The sequence below is a fragment of the Camelus dromedarius genome, chromosome 27 (genome assembly GCF_036321535.1).
Source record: "Camelus dromedarius isolate mCamDro1 chromosome 27, mCamDro1.pat, whole genome shotgun sequence".
Classification (NCBI taxonomy): Eukaryota; Metazoa; Chordata; class Mammalia; order Artiodactyla; family Camelidae; genus Camelus; species Camelus dromedarius.
In genome coordinates this window covers 10,447,201-10,469,532 of record NC_087462.1, presented here as the reverse complement: position 1 = coordinate 10,469,532, position 22,332 = coordinate 10,447,201, and the positions used below count along the sequence as shown (strand labels likewise).

General features: G+C 62.2%; 2 protein-coding genes across 9 annotated transcripts; one reads left to right on the top strand and one right to left on the bottom strand.

Annotated features, from left to right (window-relative positions):
• The first annotated feature begins 755 nt into the window (after nt 1-755).
• Nucleotides 756-4,006, top strand: ISYNA1 (inositol-3-phosphate synthase 1). Its single transcript, XM_031437656.2, has 11 exons — nt 756-831; nt 941-1,069; nt 1,215-1,376; nt 1,745-1,877; nt 1,970-2,163; nt 2,380-2,529; nt 2,609-2,824; nt 2,935-3,099; nt 3,189-3,302; nt 3,376-3,593; nt 3,704-4,006. Exons 2-11 carry the CDS (start codon nt 950-952, stop codon nt 3,903-3,905), a joined length of 1,674 nt encoding a protein of 557 aa, XP_031293516.1. The 5' UTR covers nt 756-831; nt 941-949; the 3' UTR covers nt 3,906-4,006.
• Nucleotides 4,007-4,235: 229 nt separating this feature from the next.
• On the bottom strand, nt 4,236-20,247 carry SSBP4 (single stranded DNA binding protein 4). 8 transcript variants are annotated; one of them, XM_064480030.1, is made up of 17 exons: nt 20,021-20,247; nt 12,007-12,079; nt 11,561-11,622; nt 11,388-11,446; nt 7,829-7,918; nt 7,061-7,120; nt 6,906-6,975; nt 6,688-6,755; nt 6,538-6,605; nt 6,202-6,247; nt 6,086-6,121; nt 5,931-5,985; nt 5,777-5,847; nt 5,605-5,683; nt 5,190-5,218; nt 4,861-5,084; nt 4,236-4,600 (listed from the first exon to the last, which is right to left on the bottom strand). In XM_064480030.1, exons 2-16 carry the CDS (start codon nt 12,060-12,062, stop codon nt 4,875-4,877), a joined length of 1,059 nt encoding a protein of 352 aa, XP_064336100.1. In that variant the 5' UTR covers nt 12,063-12,079; nt 20,021-20,247; the 3' UTR covers nt 4,236-4,600; nt 4,861-4,874. The 8 variants fall into 8 exon arrangements, with proteins under 8 accessions (XP_064336100.1, XP_031293514.1, XP_031293511.1 ...); XM_031437654.2 differs by having other exon boundaries at nt 19,923-20,245; XM_031437651.2 differs by having other exon boundaries at nt 11,388-11,472; nt 19,923-20,242.
• Nucleotides 20,248-22,332: the final 2,085 nt, after the last annotated feature.

Below are 22,332 nucleotides of genomic sequence, written 5' to 3'. Positions count from 1 at the left end.
GAAAGTTCCTGGGGGAGCCGCCCCCGCCCGCCTGCCGGGTTCCCACGCTCCTTTATCACTGGCGCTTAGAGGGGCTCAGTGCTGTGCAGGCTTAGCTCCTCCCCAGCTGGCTGCCTCTGCCCTGCCCACCCCCTTCCCTCCCTTCCCCAGCGAACAGCCTCCTCCACCCCAACTCCAGCCTGGCCCTATCAAGCCCTCCTGCTACAAGTGGGGAAACCTAGGCCTCGCAGCCCCCTAATCCCTGAGTGAGCCCTGTCGGGAGTGGGGGTGTGCCCGGAGGGCGCTGCTGCACTGAAAGGGGGAGGGGGAGGCAGCCTGGGCTGGAGGAGTGTCTAGCGTTGAAATACGAATCCTGGCTTAGTCTTCTGCTTCAGCGTCCCGTGCCTCAGTTTCTCCAGAGACCCCCCACTCCTCAAAGGCCCAGCCTCCTTTCCTAGCTCCACTTCCTGCCTTGAGGCTGGGGCCTGGCGCTCACTTGCAGCCTTCAAGTCCTCTTTCGCAAACGGGGATACGCTGCCGAGGGCCCTAACCGCCTGTGGTGCGAAGTGAATCACGCGCGCCGAGCTCGGGCCGGGGGTCTGCAACCCACGTGATTGCCTGGCCGCAAGAGACCGGGCGGGGGCCAGATATCCGCGAAGGCTCAGGACAGCAGGGCCTCGAACCCAAGCCCAAGACCGGTGAGCGCCCTCCCCCCTGCTCCGGGGACCGCCCCTCCTCCCGGGCGCGGGCGGGGCGAGGGGCGGGGCGGGGGTGGGGCCGCGGCTCTTTTCTCTGGAGTTCGCGCGCCCGGAGCCCTAGCCGTCCGCCGCTGTCTCAGCCGACTCCGCGCTGGTGAGTGCCGCCTGGGAGAGGTGCAGTCTTCCCGGGGACCGACCGAAGTCGGCTTGGCCCGGCCAGCCCTCAGGTCCCCGCTGACCTCTTGGCAACCTCGTGCCTCCAGCTCGCCGTGATGGAGGCCGCAGCCGAGTTCGTGGTCGAGAGCCCCGACGTAGTCTACAGCCCCGAGGCCATCGAGGCGCAATACGAGTACAGGACGACGTGCGTCAGCCGCGAGGGCGGCGTCCTCAAGGTAGGCGAGGGACCAAGTGGACCGTGGGGCTGGGGGAACCAGGGAGGCGGGAGGGAGCGGCAATTGCCCAACGTCTGCGACGCCCTCCCTGCAGAGAGGGGGGAGGGGCCTGTGGTCCCCAGCTCACCGCGGCGCCTGCCCCCAGGTGCACCCCACGTCCACGCGCTTCACCTTCCGGACCTCCCGGCAAGTGCCCCGACTCGGGGTCATGCTCGTCGGCTGGGGCGGGAACAACGGCTCCACGCTGACCGCTGCCGTGCTGGCCAACCGACTGCGCCTGTCCTGGCCCACGCGCACCGGCCGCAAGGTGGGAGGTCCGGCGGGGCTCGGTGGAAGAGAGGGCCTCGCAGGAATCCACGCGGGGAGGGGCTCAACGGAGGAGAGGGTCCGCAGGGGGCGGGGCTCCTGTCTGCGGGCGGGCTCCTGGGAGGGGCTTCCATGGGGAGGCGGGGACTCCTTAGGGGTCTTACGGGGGCGGAGCCTAAGGTGTGGGGGAACTTCTGGATGGGACCTATGGAGGAGCTGCTTCCTGTCCTGGCTTGGAGCACTCTGCTGAAGAGCCTTTAACAGTAAGGCGGAGTTTGAGGGTGCCGGGCCGGGGCCCTTGCCGGCTCGTAGCCCTCCCCATGTCACACCCACCCTTCACTTGGCCCCATCTTCCGCACCGCTCCCCAGGAAGCCAACTACTACGGCTCGCTGACGCAGGCGGGCACCGTTAGCTTGGGCCTGGACGCCGAGGGCCAGGAGGTGTTCGTGCCCTTCAACGCGCTGCTGCCAATGGTGGCGCCCGACGACCTGGTGTTCGACGGTGGGCGGGGCCCTGGGCCGGGGGTAGGGTGGGAGGCGGGGCATGGAGGGGCCCAGGCAGCGGGCCGGGCCGAGCTTGAGGGTCCCCTCTAGGCTGGGACATATCGTCGCTGAACCTGGCGGAGGCTATGCGGCGCGCGCAGGTACTGGACTGGGGGCTGCAGGAGCAGCTGTGGCCGCACATGGAGGCCCTGCGCCCACGGCCTTCTGTCTACATCCCGGAGTTCATCGCAGCTAACCAGAGTGCGCGCGCCGACAACCTCATTCAGGGCACGCGCGCACAGCAGGTGCTGCCCCTCCCTACACCCCTTTTATCCCCTGCCACTTGTTCTCCCCCGCCATTTTTGTCCCCCCGGCCACCTGTTCTCCCGTCTTTGTCCCCATGCTCCCATCCCGTGGGTTCAGGCCCTACTTTGCACTTAGGCAACTGAATAGCCCAGGCTTTCACAGGTCGGGGGAGCCTGTACAACCTCCCTCTTCTGCCCTCTTCCCCCAACCCCCAGCTGGAGCAGATCCGTAGTGACATCCGTGACTTCCGGTCCAGCGCCGGGCTGGACAAAGTCATCGTGCTGTGGACAGCAAACACGGAGCGCTTCTGTGAAGTGGTCCCGGGCCTTAATGACACTGCTGAGAACCTGCTGCGCACCATCCAGGTGGGTGCGCCCAGTGATGGGGTTGGGTGGGGTCAGGGCCAGCCCCCAAGCTGCGCTGACTGCCCGCCTGTTCCTGCAGCTGGGTCTGGAGGTGTCGCCCTCCACGCTCTTTGCCGTGGCCAGCATCTTGGAGGGCTGTGCCTTCCTCAATGGGTCCCCACAGAACACGCTGGTGCCTGGTGCTCTCGAGCTGGCGTGGCAGCGCCGCGTCTTTGTGGGTGGAGACGACTTTAAGTCAGGCCAGACCAAAGTCAAGTCTGTGCTCGTTGATTTCCTTATCGGCTCCGGCCTCAAGGTGCGTGGACTTGGGGGGCTGCTCAGCTCAGGATGGGGGTCCTGGGCCACGAGGGCTGGGCTTGTGCATTGCAGAGTCTGCAGCTGCTACAGGTCCTCTTGTCCCCCCAGACCATGTCCATCGTGAGCTATAACCATTTGGGCAACAACGACGGGCAGAACCTGTCGGCGCCGCCACAATTCCGGTCTAAGGAGGTGTCCAAGAGCAGTGTGGTGGACGACATGGTGCAGAGCAACCCAGTGCTCTACGCGCCCTGCGAGGAGCCAGACCACTGCGTGCGTGGGGCGCAGGCGCGGCAGGAGGGGTGGGAGGCGTCCCCAACACAGAAAGGCAGGGACCTGTGTGACTTCATGCTGTCCCCCAGGTGGTCATCAAGTACGTGCCATACGTGGGTGACAGCAAGCGCGCACTGGATGAGTACACATCGGAGCTGATGCTAGGCGGTACCAACACACTGGTGCTGCACAACACGTGCGAGGTGCGGGGCAAGAAGGGACAGGAGTGGGGCTGCCCATCAGCCTGGCCCAGCTCCTGACTCGTTGGCCCTGCAGGACTCACTCCTGGCCGCGCCCATCATGCTGGACCTGGCTCTGCTGACTGAACTATGCCAGCGGGTGACCTTCTGCACCGACGTCGACCCAGAGCCGCAGAGCTTCCACCCGGTGCTGTCACTACTGGGCTTCCTCTTCAAGGCGCCGCTTGTGCCGCCGGGCAGCCCTGTGGTCAACGCGCTCTTCCGCCAGCGCAGCTGCATTGAGAACATCCTCAGGTGTGCCCCGGCCTTGGGGATCCCCATCCATGGCCCAGATGTCCACTGGCAGGGCTGCGCAGGGCACCAGTCTTGGGGTCTGGCCCTGCTGAGCCCTGACCCTCCCCCAGGGCCTGCGTGGGGCTCCCGCCACAGAACCACATGCTTCTGGAGCACAAGATGGAGCGCCCTGGCCTCAAGCGAGTTGGGCTTGTGGCCACTGCCTGCCCTGTTCCTTGCAAGAAAGGATCAGCACCAACCGCCCCCAACGGCTGTACTGGTGACGCCAATGGGCACTCGCAGGCTGAGGCACCCCAGATGCCCACCACCTAAGGCCAAGGCCATACAACTTCCCCATATCTCCTGCCCCCTTTGCTCCTCAGGACCCGACCCTTCCAGGCCTCCCAAAGACAATAAAGTCAGTGCCACTATCAGCCATGCCTGTGGATTCTTAGCGCCTGCGACCTAACCCTACCCCCACAACTCTAGCCCCATCTGTTTTTCACCAGGTAGACACCTACCTACCCTAAAAACTCGTCCCAACCCTCAACAGTTTCCAGAACCCCGTGGGGCCTCTGCCTAACCTCAGCCCTTGAAGGTGCGGCTGAGACCCCAAGGTGCAGGTTGTCGCTGCAAGCCAAAGTGAAGAAGTCCAAGACCAGATACCAAAAACCAAAATCAAGTTACGTTTATTGATGGGGCCCACCCCTGCTGTCCAAAGGAAAGGAGGTCCCCAAGGAGCCCCCCTGGACAAAACAGAAATAACCGGAAGGGCCCATACAGGAAAGAACATCTCTGAGGTCCTTGAGTTTTTTATAAAATGAATGAGTCCTTCTTGCGGGGCCTCCCAGCCATCCAAGCTTTGACCAGGAGTCCAGTTGCCCGAGGTGCGACCTCAGACCCTCACCCTGTGGACTACCCGAGCCCCTGGACCTTAGCCCCGGGCAGAGGCGCTGGGCAGAAGCCAGGGCAGCAGTGGGCAAGGGGCTGCGGCCCCATCACACGCTCATGGTCATCCCGGGGGAGTACTGCGGAAAGACGAGGGGGTGGCGCCCCGGAGCCGGCTCAGTTCCGGCCTAGGCTGGGACCCGCCCCCCCGGGGTGGAATGGGGAACAGGGCAGTGTGGATATGGAAAGGAAAGGGGTCGGGTGGCATTGGGTGGCAATGCAATGCGTGGGGAGGCCGCGGGTCCCAGGGTTGGGGATGGGATAGGGGCGGGGCGGTGAGATAGGGTGGGCGCGAGGAGGAGAGAGGGGGAAGGGAAGGATGCCGCGGCCGCCCCCCCACCTGGCCCGCCGCGGTCACGGTCTTGCTCTGGCCCCCCGGCCGCCCCGCCGGGGTCTGCCCGCCAGGCCCCTCCGGCCCGACGCCGCCGCGGGGGGGGAGTCGACGCAGTCGCTTACGCTTTCGCTCGGGAACGGGTGCAGGAAGGTCCCGGCGGCCGCCATCTCGCTGTCGTCCCGCGGGGTGCCCGGGGTGTTGCTCAGGCCGGCCACGGCGCCGGGGGAGCTCTGGGGGCGGCCGCCGTGAGCGCGGAGCGCCCCGCCGCCCAACCCGGACTAGACCTCTCCACGAGGGCCCGCCCCCCGCCCCGCGCCGGAGGGCGGCCCCCTCACCTTCGGCAACCCGTCCAGATCGCCCGAGCCTGCGGACCGACAGAAAGCGGACACGCGGCTCAGACGCGCCGGCGCCACGGAGCCGGCTACACCAACCCCCTTCCCGAGGCCGCGCACCCTCCCTTGGCCCAGTCCACTGGGACGCCGCTGAGGGTTCCGGGCGGAGGGCCCAGATTGAGGGTGGGGGGTGGTCAGTGCAGGCAGTCTGGCCTCCCCACTATTTCGTTACTGGACCCTCCTCCTCCCAGCGCAGCCCAAGTCACTGGGCTGCCCAGGGAGCTCAGGGTGCGCCCCCAGTGCCTGCACGGCACACAGGCGGAGGGGCTGGAAGCCGCCAGGGGGCGCACGCGGCTCGCGAAGCAGCGGGTGGGGGGTGGGGGTGGGGGGGTGTGTCCGTCTAGGGACACCCACTCACCCAGGGATCCGTTGACATGGTGAGGCTCCATCGCACTCATGGCGGCCATGGGGCCCTCCGGACCAGGGCCGAGAGGGAACTGTAGGCATAGGGGCAGCGTGGGACTAGGGCCACCATCTCCCATCCCTCACCCTAGGGGTCATCGCCTCCCACCCAGAAAGCCCCCACTTACATTAGCCCTGCCGGCCCCCGGCCCGATGGGGTTCATGATGGTGTACATGTTCTCACTGGAGTTGGTGGAGTCTGGGGCGGCACATGAAGGGGGTGGGGTGTGAAGGGGCCTCATTAGAGAACACCCCTCCCTATGCCCGGCCAGACCATCGTACCTCCAGGGCTGGGCATGATGGGTGTGCCAGGAGGCCCACCTCCTCCTGGGGGTCCCTGCACACAGAAGGAGACAGAGAAGGTGAGAAAGGCTCCCCATCTGCCACCCCACAATCCCTGCCCCCAGGTCAAGTTGCCAACTGTTGGCCTCACTCACCGAGTAGCTGCCAGGGGAGGAGGAGGAGTAGGGGATCTGGGGAGAGGAGCAGCTGTGAGCAGTTGCCCCATACCACAGCACATTCTCCTAACCACCCACCCCATCCCGACACTCACCGAGTTGCCACTGGGGCTGGCCCACGGGCCACGCACCCCGGGTCCCCTGGAAGAGACAGTGGTAGACCCTGGGTCTTAAGCAAGGCAGTACACCCCCCAACCCCATGCCCCTAGGGCAGATGTTGGCTGAGAAGTAACCACGTAGGGATTCCAGGCCAGCCTTCAAATCCCAACCCATCACTCACTGGCCTCTGAGCCTTAGTCCCCCCTTCCAAGAGTGGAGTAAACAATATCCGGGGCTGTTGGTGGCTTTTGGGTCTGCCCCAGCATACCCAGCCCAGGAAGCTGAGTGATGGCTCACGTAGGTACACCCCCAAGGGTCCCTGAGGGCCTTACATGCTCATGGTGGGCAAACCCGGGCCAGCAAGAGAGTTGGGTGGGGGCCGCATGCCACCTCCGTAGCTCTGTGAAGGCACAAGGGCCGTGAGTGACGGCCAAGAGAGGGCAGCCCCTCAAGCTCCCCTTCCCCCTGGACCCTGCTCTTACCTGGGGCCCAACGCTGGTCATGCCCCGTGGAGGTGTCACCCTCTGCAGTGGGCCCATGCTCGAGTGCCCTGAGGACAGAAGGAGGGCTCAGGCTGGGCCCATTCCCATGTGAACGTGCACTGTGGTGGTGGGGGGTGTTCCTGTGCAGTGAGGCAGCAGGAAACGAACTGGGGTCCTGATGGGTTTGGGGGGACAGCATCTAGAGCTTCCCTACTCACCCTGAGCACGCGGGGAGGGGTCCATGGCGCCAGGGAGGAGGGGCTGGGAGCCAGGGAGGCCCACGGGAGGCTGCAGAGGGGACGTGGCAGCATTAAGTGTGGGTGCCCCTACTCCGGCCCAACTCCTGCCCACCCTCCCCTCATCCCTCTCTCACCTGACTTGGCATCCGCAGGGTGGGCCGGGGGCCCCCTGGGAACCGCGGCGACATGAAGGGCTGGAAGAGGTGGGCCAGGGATCAGCGCCTCCCCCCACCTGCTCACCCTCCAAAGCTACCCAGTTCCTGCTATGCCCAGTCCCCTAGCCTGGATACCCCTTGCTCCAGGACCAGCCAGCAAACCTCAGTCAGCTGGCACCTGGGTGTGTGGGAGCATGGGACAGCAATGGGACTGGGTGGGGCAGTGACTGTTCAAGGGGGAGGGACATCACAGGTCCTTACCTGAATGTGAGGCCCTATCATAGGGGTGTTGGGGTTGTGGGGGGAAGGCTGGGAGCCCAGGGGGCCCTAGGAGGACAGAATCACGTGGGTTGGGAAGAGTGAGGTCACCCGAAGCTCCACAGTTTGCTGTGGCTCTGCTGAGCCTGAGGGGTCAGGAGACTGTGGAGGCAGGAGAGTAGGCCAACTAGCCCTACTGGAGTGGGAAGTGTGGTCAGCCCTAAGGGCAGAGTCATGGGAAGGGTCATGGGCAGGACCCATGGCTCAGAGAGCCACGTTCTGCGGCTGCTGGCACCCTGACACACACAGGTCAAGTGCACAAAGACCCTGCCCTCTCCTGCGCTAGGGCCCAGCCATGCAGCCCCTCCCTTGCTGGTTCTACCAAGGCTGGCATGTGCACACCCACTCACCCTGGCAGAGCCCCCGCCTGTCACCCTACGGACACAAGCCCACCCAGGTCGGGGACAGGGACCCCAGCTCTGGTTGTACCTGGAAGAAGCCGGGTGCCATGGGGCCTGATGCCATTGCATCATTGGGGGCCATGCTCCCCATCACTGGGCTGGGAGCCGCTGCAGCACTCTGCAGGGGTTGGGGAGATGGCAAGAGCCAAGTCAGGTCACTCCCTGCCTATGTCTCCTCTCCCCAAGCAGTCTGGCCCCAAGGAATGAGGAACCCGAGCCATCTCTACTTATGGGAGGATGTCTGGGTCCCAGGGGCGCGGTGGGTGGCAGGAGCTCTAGGTGACGGAAGAGCCTCTGCCCCTGTCCCCACCCAGGTTTAGCAACCAGACGTGCTGGGTGGCCTTCAGCAAGGGCTCTGCCTCCTGTGGCACCTGAGACCCTGGAGGTGGTCAGAGCCCAGAATTGCTGAGCCCACAGCCCGGGGAGGAGGCCAGGGATCCCAGCCCCCAGTAAGTCCCCAGCCGGAGGACTCTGGGGGTCTGAAAATGCCATCCACCCAGGACTCCAGCGTGTGCCTCATCCTTCTAACACAGGCTTGTTCTTTTGGTCTGAATCTAACTGCAGATGGGTGGAGGCACAGTCCCCCATTCCCTGCCCATCCCAACCAGCCAAGTCCTCCTGGCTAGCGAGGCAGCTTAGCTGGGCCCCCAAGACACCTCAAATAAACCGACAAAAAAAAAAAAATCAACAGGCAGCTTCAAGATGAACCTCCCTCTCAGAGGGCTCTTCCTTGGAGCTACTGTGCAGACCACTTCCCCCTCCTCCTCCAGTAGGGAAGGGAAGGAAACAGAATTCTGGAGTGGGGTCTCCAAGCCCCCAACCTCTTTTCAGATGGAAGTGGAGAACTGGGTGCTTGAGAGGGGAGTTCCTGTATCTGCCAGGGCAGAGATGCTGGTGGCAGGCCCAGAGTTGGCATGGGGACAGCTGACAGGCCACTTCCTCTGGTCAGTTCCAAGTCCCAGGCTTGTCTGCCTGTGGGGCCCACAGAGCAGGGGGAAGGGGGTGGGTGGGAATCTAGTCTGCAGGGCAGAGGGGACACATCCAAGGATAGGGAAGGGGAAGACACTGCAGGCACTGAGGAGAGAGCACTTTTCTTGGGGTCCCTTGACTCTTGTCTGTGCATCATCCCCCCTTCCCCTCCGAGGCCAGACCCCAAGAGGAAGGGGATGGTCTGTCTGGGTCACTGCCCCTGTCTGTGTCACACAGGGACACTCAGGAATTTGTGGGACTGCAGGCACTTGGGCTCAGAGGGGTTAGGCACTTTTCCCATGGTTACACAGCACATCTTGCCCTACAGGAACAGGAAAGGGGCCCCTTGGCTGGGTCAGAGCAGGGCCCCTGGAGACACACCCCTCTCTTTGGGGGCAGTAGCCTGCCCTCCTTCCTTCCTGCTCCTTCTCAAAGGTCAGCCTCTAAAGGATTTCTGCCCTGGCCCCAAGCTGGGAGGGTATCAGTGGGAGCACTCCCAGGGCCCAGCACAAATCATTTGAAAGCCCAAGTGACCCTGTGGGTGGAGGGACAAAGCTCTCAGCCCCTCTCCAAACTGCTGGGTTACCCGAGCCGGGCCTCCACCTCACCTTGTCCCACAAACACAGCCCGACGGCCTAGAGCAGTTCGGCGTCTGCCTCAGTGACTGGAGGGGGATCAGCTCTGAGCTCTGGGCCTGTCCAGCCTCCTCCACCTCATGCCTCATGGTGGGGGCAGGAGGGCAGCCCCCCTTTTTGAGCCACAGCAGGCGCCAGAGCATTTCCTGGTCAGGGAGGGCGGAGGTGGGGGCAGCTGCGCCCGGCTCCCGACCATGAGGTGTGGAGGCGGGGAGAAGATAAGGCACCCCTCACCCCTGCGGCTCCCCAACCCTTGAAGGCTTAATCCAGGGCAGGCCAGCCCACCCTCCCGGGCAAGTGGCCCAAGCTGGACCCCCCAAGTCAATCATCTACCCAGAGGCGCCAGCCCGGCCCCGCGTTGCCAAGACAACGGGCTGGGTGCGCTTTAGTTTCCTGGAGACGCCGAGGTCGGCCCCCAGCCCAGAGGCGCTGATGGAGCCCGCCACCATGGGCGGGAGGAGGACGCCCCTCACCCCGCCTGCCAGTCCCAGTTAGCACAGAGGCGGGGCAGAACGTGCAGCGGCTGCAGCCTGAGGACACAGAGACCCTGCCACCCCAGGGCCTGGGCGCCACTCCCCTTCCCCTAACGCTGCGCCGCAGCCCTGGTAACCAGCGCGCGCCCCCGGGAAGCGCGCTCACTCCGGCGCGAGACCGCAAAGCAAAGGAGACGACGCGGTTTGTGCTCCCTGGAGGAGTTGGCTGGGGCAGGGGAGGGGCGAAGCCAGCGGCGGAGATGGAAGGGGGGACTGCAGCAGCCCGGAAGAGGGAACAGAGCCCAGGGGTCCCTGGAGACGGGCAGCGAGGAGCTGGGGCTAGACTGGGGAGAGCCGGGCCCACGCGGAGTCACGCACGGACACAGCTCCGGACATATCTATGGCCCCAGTTCTGGCGGGACTGCAACGTGAAGAGTGGGACCCGATGGGGACGAACAGCAGTGACCTCGGCGGCTCCCATAAACGAGCATACAGCATGCATGGGGCGTCTTCAGGGACATGGTGAACCCCCAGACTTATCCGGCTGCACCCTGGCCCTGTAGAGGTGTGCACCCCTGCACAGGGGGACCTCTCTGCTGGGAGGCAGTGAGTGGTGTGGGACCCTGGCCAACTGCAGAGAGAGAGAGGTGGGGACAGCGGAGACCTGGGAGGCCCAGAGGGGCACAGCAGGGCGGATGACTCAGGATGTGAAGGCGCCAGCTGCAGGAGAGTGGGTGCACAGGGAGGAGGGGGCAGGGCAGAGGGGTCTCCCCCGGAAGCCAGCTGAGCCACTGCTTCCCCCTCAGGCCCACAGCCCAGGGCTCCCGAGCCCTCCCTCATCTGCTGGAGACCTCTCTGGGGCCAGGTGGCCAAAACCCCCAGGCCAGGGTGAAGAGGATAAAGGCAGGGGCCTGCCATCTGCTCCCCCGTGACAACTAGGTGCTGCCTGCCCCCTCATGTTACCCACCCTCCTCTCCAGACAGGCCTCTGACTCCCACTCAGCCTGCAGGGAAAGAGGTGAAGCCGGCAGCCCCAGTCACCAAGCAAGGTTGGGAGGTTTGCCAAGTGCTCCCGGGTGCATGGGCAGTTAGCTAACCCCCACCAGCCCTGCCTAGGCTCCCACCTCAGAAGGCTCAGAAAGGCTGGGGTGGGAGGGGACAAGCAGTAGTGGCCACCCAGCTGGGTCCCACATACACACAGCTGGGCAGACAGGGAGGCAGGAGCTGGGGTTCTGTCTTCCCGGTTCCACATGGGGTTCAGTGAGGAGGAGCAAAGGAGGGGCTGACCTCAGGAGGGCTTGAGGTTTCTGGGGACCCTCAGGAGCTGGGTGCACTAGAAGGAGATGCCCCCACTCTGTGAGTAACCCTGGACCAAATGAGGAGCAGAGGGACCCCACAGCCAGGCTGACCTGCCCGCCCAAGCCAGCTTCAGGCCAGGCAGCCTCCCAAGGCCACAGGCCCCCCACCCAGGCCTAGGAGCCCTGGTCCCAGTCCCTGGGGTGGGGACTCACATAGTCCTGGAAGGCCTTGGCTTCACTCGAGTGCTCGCATGCCTCTCTGCGGTCGGGCGCTGCACAGTACAAGTCCCAGAACACGCTGTGGGCGGCAGGGGGGGACGATGGTTTCCCCACTCGCCCCCACCCAGCCCCACTCCGTGGCCTGCCCGCACCAGCCTCACACGCACCACCACCAGGAATGCAGGAAGCCCGGAGGCTCCCCCAGCGTAATGTTCTTCTCCCATCGGATCTGCAGGGGAGAGGGAAGGAAGGTGAGGGGCTCGCTGCCTGGCCCTGTCTGACCCCTTCCCCTCCCAAGAGGCAGCCTCAGCCCAGCTCGGTGCCCAGGGAATACTGGGGCAGGAAACCAGCAGGTCAGAGCAAGGGAGCCAGGACAGGAGCAACTTGGGGAGTCCAGGGGCAGAGAAGCGGCTGGCAGATCCTCGGATGGATGAACAGATGCCAGAACACCAGCCTGCGGGCCCTGACCCGCCCCAGCCCTCAGTTTCCAGGGCACAATCCGACCCCACCATTGGAGACCTGACAAAAATGGAGTAGGGAGGATCCCAGGGTGTGGGTGGTGAGGAGAGGCTGGCTGGTGGGGAGGGGGACCTTCCTGGCCAGGCCAGCTTACCTCGGACAGAAAAGTCTGGGCTGACTTCTGGGCACCGACGTGCAGCAGGTACTCATATACGTACAGCGCCAACCTGCAGGCAGGGGAGGGGGGCTGGCTCAGGCTCTCAGGAGGCCTGGGGCAGCCCCAGAGCCCCTCTCTGAGGGTCCTTGGGAGGGGCTTTCCAGGGAGGCACCTGCTCTCCAGACCTACCTCCAGCCTCACATGCTTCCCCCTATTGGTCTCCTGATTCCCCAGTTTCCCCCATTTGCCCCTCAGAAAAGATGGCCTCCTCACCAGTTGCTCAGCCCAGTCAACACCTACACATCCATCAACGCCCAGCCTGCAGGCCCCTGCTCTAGACAGCACTCCTAGCAGTGCCCAATCCCCCATTTCCAGGCCAAATTCTGCTCAGTTCAACATCCCCCAAAGGACCAAGTCCTGACTTCATCCTGCCAATGCTGAGACCCCAGAGCAGCCTTGATCCCAGGGAGGTCCTCTGCTTGGAGAAAGGGCCCCTGAGTGTCACTCTAGATTGTGCTCTGGGTGGGGTCTCCCAGCAGGCACCCTGGGCCATGTGGCCAGGCCCAGCACACTGTCAGCCTCCCTGCCGAGAAAGGAAAGGGTCCCTCTGACCCAAGGTCTTCGTCCTCCAGGTGTCCCCAGACCTCATCCTCTTCCTTAGGATCAGTTCCCATCCACCAGTGAGGCTATGACTTACTCATACCAGGTCCCCAGGAGAAGTTGGGGGAAGTGGAGGTAGGGCCAGCAGTGCCACTCAGCTGCTATGGCACCCCGTGGACCAAATGCCCACAGTGCTTGGTACCACCGGACACACCAACTTGGCTGCTGCCCACCCGAAGAACACAAGCCACCCTCCAACCAGCAGCACCATCCTCAGGCCACACAAGGAGGCTAGACCATCCACACAGCTTTCCAGGCCTTTTCATCCTTAGACTCCACTCCACCCCCTCCCCATCTGTCTTCTATACCAGCCAGCAAAGGGACAACTCCCACCCCTGGGGGGTCATCCATTCCCCATCCACCCACTCCACCAGCCCCTCCAGGCATCCCAGGGTCCTTCTACTGTCCAGCCAGGCCTCAGGTGGGCTGGGGGGTTCTGGATCCAAGACTGGGGGTCCCCCAAGGGCTGGCCTGAGGCTACTCTGGTGAAAGCTGGAGGCCCTTCCAGATGCCTTCCCACTCAGCTGGCCTCTGGTTCCATCCTAAAATAACCTTGCTTTGACTCATGCTCCTGCTTTTCTCCCGCCCTTCCCACCCCGCCCTTCCCAGCTCAGCTGCTCAACCCTCACATCCCAGCCCCCCCTCAGCAGACCACCCCCACCCCCAGGTCAGACCTCACCCAGGCTGTTCCAGTCCTTTTCTCCCGCTTCCTCCAACCCCGCCACTCCCCTTCCACGGGTTCTGCCCTTGCCCTGGATCCTCTTCCTCCCTTCATTCATCTGTCTCTCCAGTCATTCATTCATTCAACAAACATTCACCCAGCACCTCCTTGAATAGTGAGCATAACAGACCCTGTCCTGGAGGTCCTCTCACAGGGAGAGACAGAAGCAACAATACAAAGGAGAAGGTAAGTTGCGTGGTGGTGGGTTGGAAGGTGGTGGCTGTTACAGAAGGACAAGGGGGGAGGCTGGGGGTCAGCATGGACAGCCATCCCAGGGCAAGGTACGTCCATGGCTCACACTGTACCACATGGGCTGTGACAGCCACTGGAGGGACAGAAATGGGGCAGAGGAGTAGGATACATGGGATCACGTAGTTTTGAGTGTTCCCCCCCCAAGACTGGCCAAGGTTCCCACCTCATCATCACACCTCTCAGCAGCGCCTCCAACCCAGGCCCCCCCAGATCCCAACAGTGCACCCCAGAGGTCTCCAGCATTCCCCTTTCCAGCCCAGTTGCCTTCCTTGACCTCCAGCATCCACAATCATCTGTCCAGCTCACTCCTGCAACCAATCCTCCCTTTCTGGAGGCTTCACAAGTGCCTTGCAAGTATGAAGCAATGAACATGAAAAGCCAATAGGGCCAGAGGATCATTATCAAAAATTACCTGACCAGCCCAGCCTGCTCACCACCTTATCCTCAGGCAAAGAGAGAGGCTAAGAGAGGTCCAGCTGGCCTCTGCCCACCTGGGGGGACAGTGCAGGGAGCAGGAAAGGCTGAGGGGATGAGATGCCTGGAGAGAGGGAGGGAGACTGAGCTGGGGGGATCCAGGTATGCTGCCCCAAGAGGGAAGGGCAGGAGCATGGGGTGGGGGGAGGATGAGGGGGCTGCACTCTGGACGGCTCCCACTCCAAAGGCAGGCAGGAAGCTCTCAAGGCTCAGGGAGCCTTCTGAAGAACACATTGAATCCCACTATGTCCACCAAAGGCTCTATGCTGCCAGGCCGTCGTGTCCTTCTCCATCATCACCTCTCACCCTTGACTGTCCCACTGTCGGGCTTCAGACCCACAGGCAGGTCCAGGAGCCCACCCCTGCCCGCTCTCTTCCCTCCACCGCCTCTAGCCCTGCTCCCTCTCCTCCCCTCTCCCTGGGTGGCCTCCCCTCCCACTTTGATGACTGACACTGTACAGCTGCCCACAGGGTGCTCCTGGACCCAGGATCTTAGGATCCACCGTCCACTTGATATCTTAAAGGCCCAGCCCCACCCCAGCTTCTTCCTGTCCTGCCCGTCCTGCGCCCCAGCCTGGGTGGTCTGGACTCACACAGGTGCAGGGCATGTGTGAAGATCCACCCAGCTGTTCCCCTGAGATCACTGCATTTACTGAATTTAGCGGGGGGGGGGGGGGGGGACATAAGGAAAAAGCACTCTCTCTGATTCTGAGCCTTCTCCCTGCCTTCCTCACCACACCCCTGTTCCAGGCCACCACTGTCACTTACCTGGATTCCCACAGGGCCCCTCCAGGAGCTGCTTCCTCTCCCACCCCTGGAGTCTATACTCCCTTGGGCTCCCTACCCCCACCGTGCACTCCTCACTCAAGACCCTCCAGTGCCCCTCCACACACTTTAGCCACTCTCTACCCCTTCACCCCAGGGCCTTTGCATAGGCGGTTCCCCCACCTAGGGCATTTCTGCTAGAGACCCTCGTGGCTCCAGTGTCACCTGTCAGAGGCGTCCCTATCATTTCTAACCCCAGCCCTAGTCCATTCTCCCCCATCATCGTATTTATCTCCATCTGACACAAGTCTCTGCTTATCACCTGCAGCCCTCTGGATGTAGCTTTGGGAGGGTGGGGACTTCGTCAAACTCCTGAGCTTACACAGAGCTGGGCATCCTGGGCCCCCAGCCACACTGAAGGATGAACCAACCAACCCTGGACCCCCTCCTGGGATGTCCAGGAAGCACAGAGGGAAGTCAGCACTTACTATCCTGATGTTAAAGATTGGGGTTGTAACCCAAAAGCAAAGAAAAGCCAGAGTAGGTTTTCAGTTTTGCTTGTTTTCTCTTACATTTTGGTACTTAAATTTTTATTAGGATCGAGTGTCAGAGAATTGTGAGCAGTTTGTTTTCGGTGAAAAGTTTCTAAGCCTGGACATTTGATCAGGTTGTTTTGGGACCTCCAGGGCCCCCCACTGAGGGAGGGCATCTAGATTGGAGGTCATTGTCCAGACCCTGAGCTGGGTTATGGGGAAGGGCCTGGGCCCTGGATCCAAATCCTAGCCCCACCCCGGGCCCTGGTCAGCAAATGGCCTGCAGAATGAAGAGCCCACCCATCAGAGGGGCAGGCTTCTGCTTCAAGAAGGCAGGAGACGGAAGGGGGCATAGGGCGGCCCTGGGAGGCCCTCCCTCCAGAAGGTGACCTGGAGGATAGGGCTGTGCCCAGACCTGGAGTGCTCAAGGGGAAGAGGTGCAGACGGGGCTGCAGCTGCACAGGGAAGCAGCGACTTAATGGGGTGCTGAAGTCTCCTGGGCTAAAATGCAGCACTATCGTATCAAAAATCATTATCAAGAATTACAGTATCAGGTGCTCCCCTCCCAGCTCCCCCCTCCCTCTTAAAGCCCCTGGAGGCACATGCTGCTAGGGGCTGGGAGATGCCCTCTATTCAAGGCCTTGTGTCACCCCCTCACCCCCTCCACCCCGTCTTAATCCATCACCAGGTCACACCGATGCCCCCAAAGGGACTCCCCAGCCCACACATGTCCTCCCTCCCCTCTGCCACCCTCATGGCCAGGCCTTCAGCTCTTAAGAGACAGGGTGGTGGCCACCCTCATCACTGGCTTCCTGGCAGTCTCCTTACAGCCCTTCTCCCACCCAGCAGCCAAGGTAACGACCCCTACTCACAAATTCCACCCCAGCCTTCCTGCTCCTCCCGCTCCCTCCCCAGAAGCTTCCTGGAGACCTTGCCAGGAGGCTCCCCTATGTCTGCTGGCTCTGCTCAGCCTCCAGGACTCAGTTCAGGGACCCCTTAAGAACCTCTTACCCACACCAACTCCCGCAACAAGGATGCCCATGGCCACATCTGAAAGCCCAGACAGGGATGGGACCGACACAGGGTGATTCCCTTGCCTGCCAGGCTAATGAATAAACCCCTGAGGTGATGTACCCAAATCAGAACTAATCTCGGGGGGATAAACACAAGGTGCCCAGTGACACTGACCATGATTGTCATTTCTAGAACTATTCTAAACCCAAATGGCACCACTTAAAGTGTTCAAGGATACACACACACACAAAGCAAATGTTTAGATCCCCCCCCACCCCGATTTCGGAGCCTCTGGGGCTGAAGGGGGAAGAGATGCAAAGGGGAAAAAAGGGCCTTCAACTGTCCCTGTCACTTTCATCCCCTTATTTAAAAAGACCTGAAACCAATGACCAAATGCACGTGCTAGTTAGTTCTGAGTGGTAAGTGCTCTCACGGCTTCCCCGTAGGTTGGAGTGTTGCATTATTTACAGGGGGAGAAGCTGTATCATCCTGCAGGCAGCCCCCTCAGACCCCAGCATCCCCCTCAACCACTCTGTCACACCTGCATTGTGCTCCCTGGACTCTGCACTCACCACTGCTTGCTGTGAGCCCCCCGAGGGAAGGGACCCATTATCCGTGCACCCAGCAGGCACTCAGTCCATTTCTGGAACAGACTAGTGTTGAGATGGGGAACCCCCACGACGGGGCACAGGACAGGGGCCCAAGAAGGAAGGAGGGGAAGGGCAGAAGGCAGCAGGGTGAGATTGGGGAGGACAAGCAGTTCAAGAGTCGAGGACCCAAGTAGTGGAACCCCCTTCACCCCGTTTCACAGAGGAGGAAACCAAGGCCCAGAGACAGAAAGTGGCTCCGTTGGTGGCTGCCTGTGAGGGGTGTGCTACCTGCAGCCTCTCAGCCAGTCCTTGTGAGAATCCTGCCATGCCAGTTGTCCACACTTCAGATGAGGAAGCTGAGGCGCAAAGGAAGCAGCCCACCTCTCCCGTGGATCAGCCCCAAGCTTCTGAGAGCTTTCCTGTGCCCTAGAGCCTGAGACTTCAGCAGGCCCCTTCTCCTGGGGCCCAGCATCCCCATCAGGGAAATGGATGTTACCATCTGGTGTTTCCCAACTTTCTTTAGCAGCAGAACTTCACCTCCAAATCAGTGCTTAAATGGGACCCTCTATAAGAAATGGATAAGTGTATGATGGCTCTGACCAAAGATGGGACTGGAGAACAGGTGATATAATGGGACCTTAAGCCTCCATGTGCGGTACTTCTGTAGATCCCAGCGACCTCCAAGAATCTCTGCTGGGCAGGCTAGGGAGTAAGGGTATGATGGCGTAAGGGGGCCAGGAATTCAAATAACCCCCTCTTATAGCCCTGGCTGAGAGACGAGGCCAGGTTCAAAAGATCAAAATCTCTCCTGGATTGTCCAGTGGGATTGAAACCCAACTCCAAACCCCACCATCCCAGCTCAAACCTGTTAGTCCCTCCCTTATCTTCACAGCCACCACTTAAGCTGCCATCTTTAGCTCTCTCCCAGATAGCTGTGCCTGCACACCCCCTACCCAGGTCCCCTGGCCCTCTACCCCCGCCCGACCCCCAGTAAGCCCCACTCCACAAAGGAGGTGGAGGACACTTTTGAACACAAGCTTCTCTAGCCCACAGGTCGTGCCCTGACCTGGGGAACCAGCCCCAGCTCTTTGGCTTGGCCTTACCCCAGGGCCTTTGCACTTGCTGTGCCCTCAGCCACCTGCTTTTCCTCCAGGTCTCTGCACAACTGACATCTTCCTCACACCTCACTGACACCCTTTCCCTTCTTCATAGCACATCTCAAGATCTTTCCATTGGCTTGCTGCATAACTCCCTTGCCTCCCTGCTAGGATGTGGGCTTCTTGAGGGCCAGGGCCTGGCTTCCCAACCCAGAACACAGCCCAGCATATATCTGACCAAGTGAACAATTCCCACTGGGGGAGTGGTAGACCCAAAACCCCAGCAGCCAGAGTACAAGGATGGTCGGGGACAGGCAAGGATCCCCAGGAGTGAGGTGGCCATGCCAGACACCCCCTGCTTCCAACCTGGCAGGAGGCAAGTGTCAGCTTCAAAAAGTCTTCCTGCTTCATGGTGCTTGGAAATGGAGTCCAACCTCATAACTGTGCAGACAGACAAGAGAGGCCTGGAGGCGCAGTCATCTGTCTAGCGTCTTCCGGCCACAAGAACTTCTTCGCCAAAATTACCCCAAGGCTGAGTAGAAAATGGACACTTATCCTTGTGTAGAGGGGGCTCCCAATATCAGCCCAGGCAGAAAAGGCAGGACAGGAGAAGGGGGCTGACGCCCATGTCCAGAGATCCTCTTCACTGCCCAGATGTTCAGCTCCTTCCTCCTGCTCTGGTCCTCAAGGAGACTCATCATGGGACCTCTCCTTTATGACCCAGCCTCCTCGCTGCTCCAGAAGCTGGGTTCCCACCCTAGGCCACCCTAGGTGACGCGACTACTAGGATCTTGCGACTCAGCCATTGGCCATCAGCCATCGCAAGCCTTCCGTTCTCTCTGGCACTGTAACAATACTGCAAACCTTTGAGTGCCCTTGCTGTGAGACAGTCACAGCTCCTAGCACCTTTCAAATGCCCCCCCAAACCTAAGAGATAGCACTATTATATTATGTCTGCACTTCTCAGGAAAGGAAAGTGAGCTTGGGGGAGGGGACGCTCCCTCACCAAAGCCACAGAGCAGGTAACTGGCAGTATCAAAGGCAAGCACAGCAGCCCAGCTTAAGGCCGCCTCCCCACCTCCAAAAGCTCTGATCCCCCTCAGCCCCTCAGCGCAGAGTCTGGGAGGTACCTGTCCCTCTACCAGCCTGAGAGCACCTGCCACCCACGGCCCAGGGTCACGCCAAGAACAAATGGGGGCTTCGGGTTTGTAAGCCTTGCAGCTTTCCCAGGGGCTTCACCCACCTGTCCCAGCCCAGGCTGGACAGGTGGCCTTGTTGGGTGGGGGCGCCCCTCAAGCCCTACCCTAGTCTCTCAAGCTCTTCCCGAAGAGTGGGGGTCTCAGAGCGACCAGTCTCGACTGCCCCGGAAACTTCCCTGGAGAATGGGGAAAGCAGTAGGAATCCAGACCCCGCGCGCACAGGGATCCAATTCTCCACCCTCGAGGAGGTCTCACTACCCTCTAGTCCCGATCGGATCTCGCGCGCGCCCGCGAATCTCGCGCCCGTCGGGTCTCCTGTGTCCTTTCAACTCTCACGACCTCTTGAATCTCGCGCGTCCCCTCAAATCTCGCGTCCCTTTTAAGCCCCTCACACCTCTTGGGTCGTACGCACCCCTACGTATCTCGAGACCCCTCGCGCCCCTTGGGTCCCGCGCGCCCCCTCAAACCTCGCGACCCCCTGAACGCGCTCCGGCCCCGAAAGCCCTGCACCCCGTACCCACGTGCCCCGCGTGGTGCCGGGGCCCACGGAAGCGGCGCGATCCCCCAGCCCCGCCCCCGGCTCCCGCGGTCCCGGTCCGCCGACTCACTTCTCGCGTGCCTGGCTATCGGAGGGCACAGCCGAGCCCTTGCCCCCCTTGGCGTACATGCTGCTCCAAGCCGCCGCCGCCGCCGCCGGGGCCCACACCTGTCAGGCGGCACCGCGGGCCGCGCTCCCGGTCGCCATAGCTACCCGGCGCCCGGGGCCTCACGGCCCCGAGCCCCGCACGGGCATCGCGGGCTTCGTCCGCGCGGGGGAGCTCCAGACGGCCGAGACGGCGGCGGCGGCAGCTCCAGCTTTGGCTCTGGCTGCGGGTTTTATTTTCTTCCTCTCTTCGTTCAGCGCGAGCTGTTCCGGGAAGCGCGCGCCCCCTCCTCCCGCCGCGCGCGCCCCCGCCCGCCGCCTCCCCGTCGCCCGCGGGCGCCGCTCTTAAAGGGGCGATGGCTGGAGCGCGGGTGGGTCCCGCCGCCGGGACCGTGGGCCGGGCGCGCACGCGCAGTGCCCGCCGCGGAGGGAGGAGGCGTGGGGCACTAGTGGGGACAGCCACCCGGGGGTACACAGCAGGGCTCAGCTGATCACGGCTAGACACACACTCTATCCAGACAGAACAAGCCACCCACATTGTACACCCAAGAACGCAGCCACACTTAGTTGCGGCTACACACTCCGACACATGACTTTACACACATAAATCCTCACAGTTACTGGAACAACTACTGATAGCCCCATAAAGCTACAGGCAGTCACACTTGGTGTATCACCCCGCAGAGCTACCTACACCCAGCACACACACGCACACACACACACACACACACCCGCCCAGGGACACACTGTCATACACGTAGATAAACAGAGCTCAAATAATGGTTGTTACAGAATATTGAAAACAGACTACATTCATGTAGGCACACAGCCGCAAAAGACATGCATCGGCACGGCTGTGCCACAGCTTCCCACGAAGCTGCTAGCGGTCACCCTGGGCACACGGTCGCAAACTCCGGAGGGCTCCTCACAGGGACCTGGGGTCTCACCGAACCACAGATGACTCAGTGTCACAGAGTCACATGCAACACAAAGACTGCACAGAGCAAAAGCTCCTGGGGTACCCAGACCACACCCTGGGAGCCACTCTGCACTGCCCCACAGTCACACCTCGTATCAATAGTAAGTGCTAGGTGACTGTTGTTTACTGACTGGGTCACTCCCGCTGGCTCCGCCTCTCAGCCTACAGTTGCCAGCTGTAAAAGGGATGCATTCCACCTTTAATTACCCCCCTACAGGAGTCGGGTGCAGGGAGTGCCTCCTTCTCCCACCTGGAGCCCTTCTCCCCCTAAGGGGTGTGCAGAGGAGGTGGGGGCCAACACTGAGGCAAGGACTCCCGCAGGGCAGGGGCACCTGGGAGGGATGGAGTCCTGTGTGCCCGGCCACCCGTGTGCCGTGTGCGCTGGCTGTGTGTGGGCCGAGTAGGGGAGGCGGTCCAGTTGTGACTCTAGGTCTGGATGCTTTTATGATTGTTTGCCATAGGTATTCTGTTTGCCGTATACGACCGCGGGGGTGTGTGTGTGTGTGTGTGTGTAAACACGCGGTTCCTGTCTGAGTGCACGTGTGCGTTGTTGTGCGTGGGGAATTGGCAAGAACCTCGTCGCTGTCCGGGCAACCGTCCCTGGCTTTGCAGCCGTGGTGGTGCGTCCGCGGCGGTTGTGGTGGGCCAAGTGACGCCGCGTCAGGCTTTGTGCACTAGTGTGTGTGCCTCAGCGAGTGGGTGGATTGCTGGCCCCTTGGGATCTGTGCTGTGTGGTTGTGCGCTCAGATTTCCCGTGTCGTGTGTGTCTCCATCCGAGCGCCCCTCCCGCTGCCCGCCGACCCCCCCATCATGCTTTCCTCTTAGAAGTCCTCCCAATACCCTCCCCCCCGCAGCCTTCTGACGGGCGGGAAGTCGCGAACCGCTGGGGTTCCAGACAGGCGAAGAGGAAGGGAAGGGCCAAGCGGCCCCAGCCCCGCCCCCATCCCGAGGGGCCCGGGCCGGGGGTTGGAGGGGAACGCCAGCCCTTCCCACTTCCTGTCCAGCCGGCCACCCCCTCCCCCAGCTTCCTCTCCCGCAGGCCTCCCGGGGCCCCGGCCCGCGCGGAGGAGGGGCCCTCGCTGCGCGCAAATGGGGGCGTGGCCGGCCGGCTTCTGTCGGGCGTCTAGCAGGCGACTGCTCAATGCCCTAGGGGCAACCGGTGCGTGGGCGTCAAGGACACCCTCATTGTAATACCCGTTCCCATCACCGTTCTCCAGCACCTACTCCCAGCCCAGCACAGAGAGGGTGTGACTCACCCAAGTCACACAGTATACTGGTGACTGCTGTGACTCCCGGGTCCCACGGACGCTCTCCCCATCACCCCAGGTGCCCCATTTATTGCCTAATGCTCTGTGGCTCCCCAGGATTCTGTGTGCCCTGGGCAGGTCCCTCGCCC